The sequence below is a fragment of the Chrysochloris asiatica genome, unplaced genomic scaffold, assembly GCF_000296735.1.
Source record: "Chrysochloris asiatica unplaced genomic scaffold, ChrAsi1.0 scaffold00086, whole genome shotgun sequence".
Taxonomy (NCBI): Eukaryota; Metazoa; Chordata; class Mammalia; order Afrosoricida; family Chrysochloridae; genus Chrysochloris; species Chrysochloris asiatica.
Window position 1 is genome coordinate 5,106,375 of NW_006408604.1, and position 1,006 is coordinate 5,107,380.

At 38.3% G+C, this 1,006-nt stretch overlaps 1 protein-coding gene across 1 annotated transcript; it reads right to left on the reverse strand.

Annotated features, from left to right (window-relative positions):
* Positions 1 to 423: 423 nt before the first annotated feature.
* On the reverse strand, positions 424 to 896 carry LOC102818785 (60S ribosomal protein L23a-like). The gene is made up of 2 exons (XM_006866063.1): positions 726 to 896; positions 424 to 561 (listed from the first exon to the last, which is right to left on the reverse strand). Exons 1-2 carry the CDS (start codon positions 894 to 896, stop codon positions 424 to 426), a joined length of 309 nt encoding a protein of 102 aa, XP_006866125.1.
* Positions 897 to 1,006: the final 110 nt, after the last annotated feature.

Genomic DNA, 1,006 nt, shown 5'->3' on the forward strand with positions numbered 1-1,006 from the left:
CAAGGCTTAAGTATTTCTTCAGTTTCCTCATCTTGAGAAATGCTGAACATGCTATCCCTTTTTCGTTTTCTAACTCTAGGTCTTTGAACATTTTGTTATAATATTTTATTTTGTGTTCTCAAGTTGACCTTTGAAATTTTCTATTCAGCTCTTGTACTTCCTCACTGCTTCCATTTTGACTGTTGTGGACTAGTTTTAATTTTTTTCTGCTCTTCAGTCTGAACTTGCACATGAGAAACTGATGATCTGTTCCATAAACTTCCATGGCCTTATTTTGCTGATCATATTGAGATTTTCCACTGTTTCTTTCCATACATGTAGTCAATTTGAATTTCTATGTAATCCATCTGGTGAGTTCCATGCATATATTTGTCTTTTTTCTTTTGTATTGAAAACATTTAGAATTAGACAACTGGGCTCAGTTTAGATGGTCACAATTTGGTTGGCAACATCCAAATCATAATAGTCAGGAGCCAATGGAACATATGCATTCATATCTCCATCAGTCCTGATCAAGGTGCTGACCTTGGCTATGTCAGTGTCATAGAGCTTCTTCACATCCTGTTAGATCTGATGCTTGTTACCCTTAACATCCACAATGAACACAAGTGTGTCATTATCTTCAATCTTCTTCATGGCTGACTCATTACTCAGAGAAAGCTTGATGAGGCATGGTGTCAAGCTTGTTTCTCCTGAGGGTACTCTTTCTAGGATGTTTACGCTACCTCCGGAGCCTCAGAGTCTTGGGCTGCCAGAAGGTGGTTGACATATGGATCTTCTTTTTCTTTTTTCCAGCTGGGGACACCTTTCAGCACTGCCTTCTTGGTCTTCATTGTCTTTGCTTTGGCTTCAGCTTTGGGAGGGTCAGGGGCTTCCTTCTTTGCTTTAGGTGCCATCTTCATAAAAAGCTACATTTCTCTTTCATGTTGTTTAAAAATGGTATTTGCCATGCCATGAAGTAGTCATTGGTTTTTCAAAATTTTATCCAGAAAACAACAAATTATGG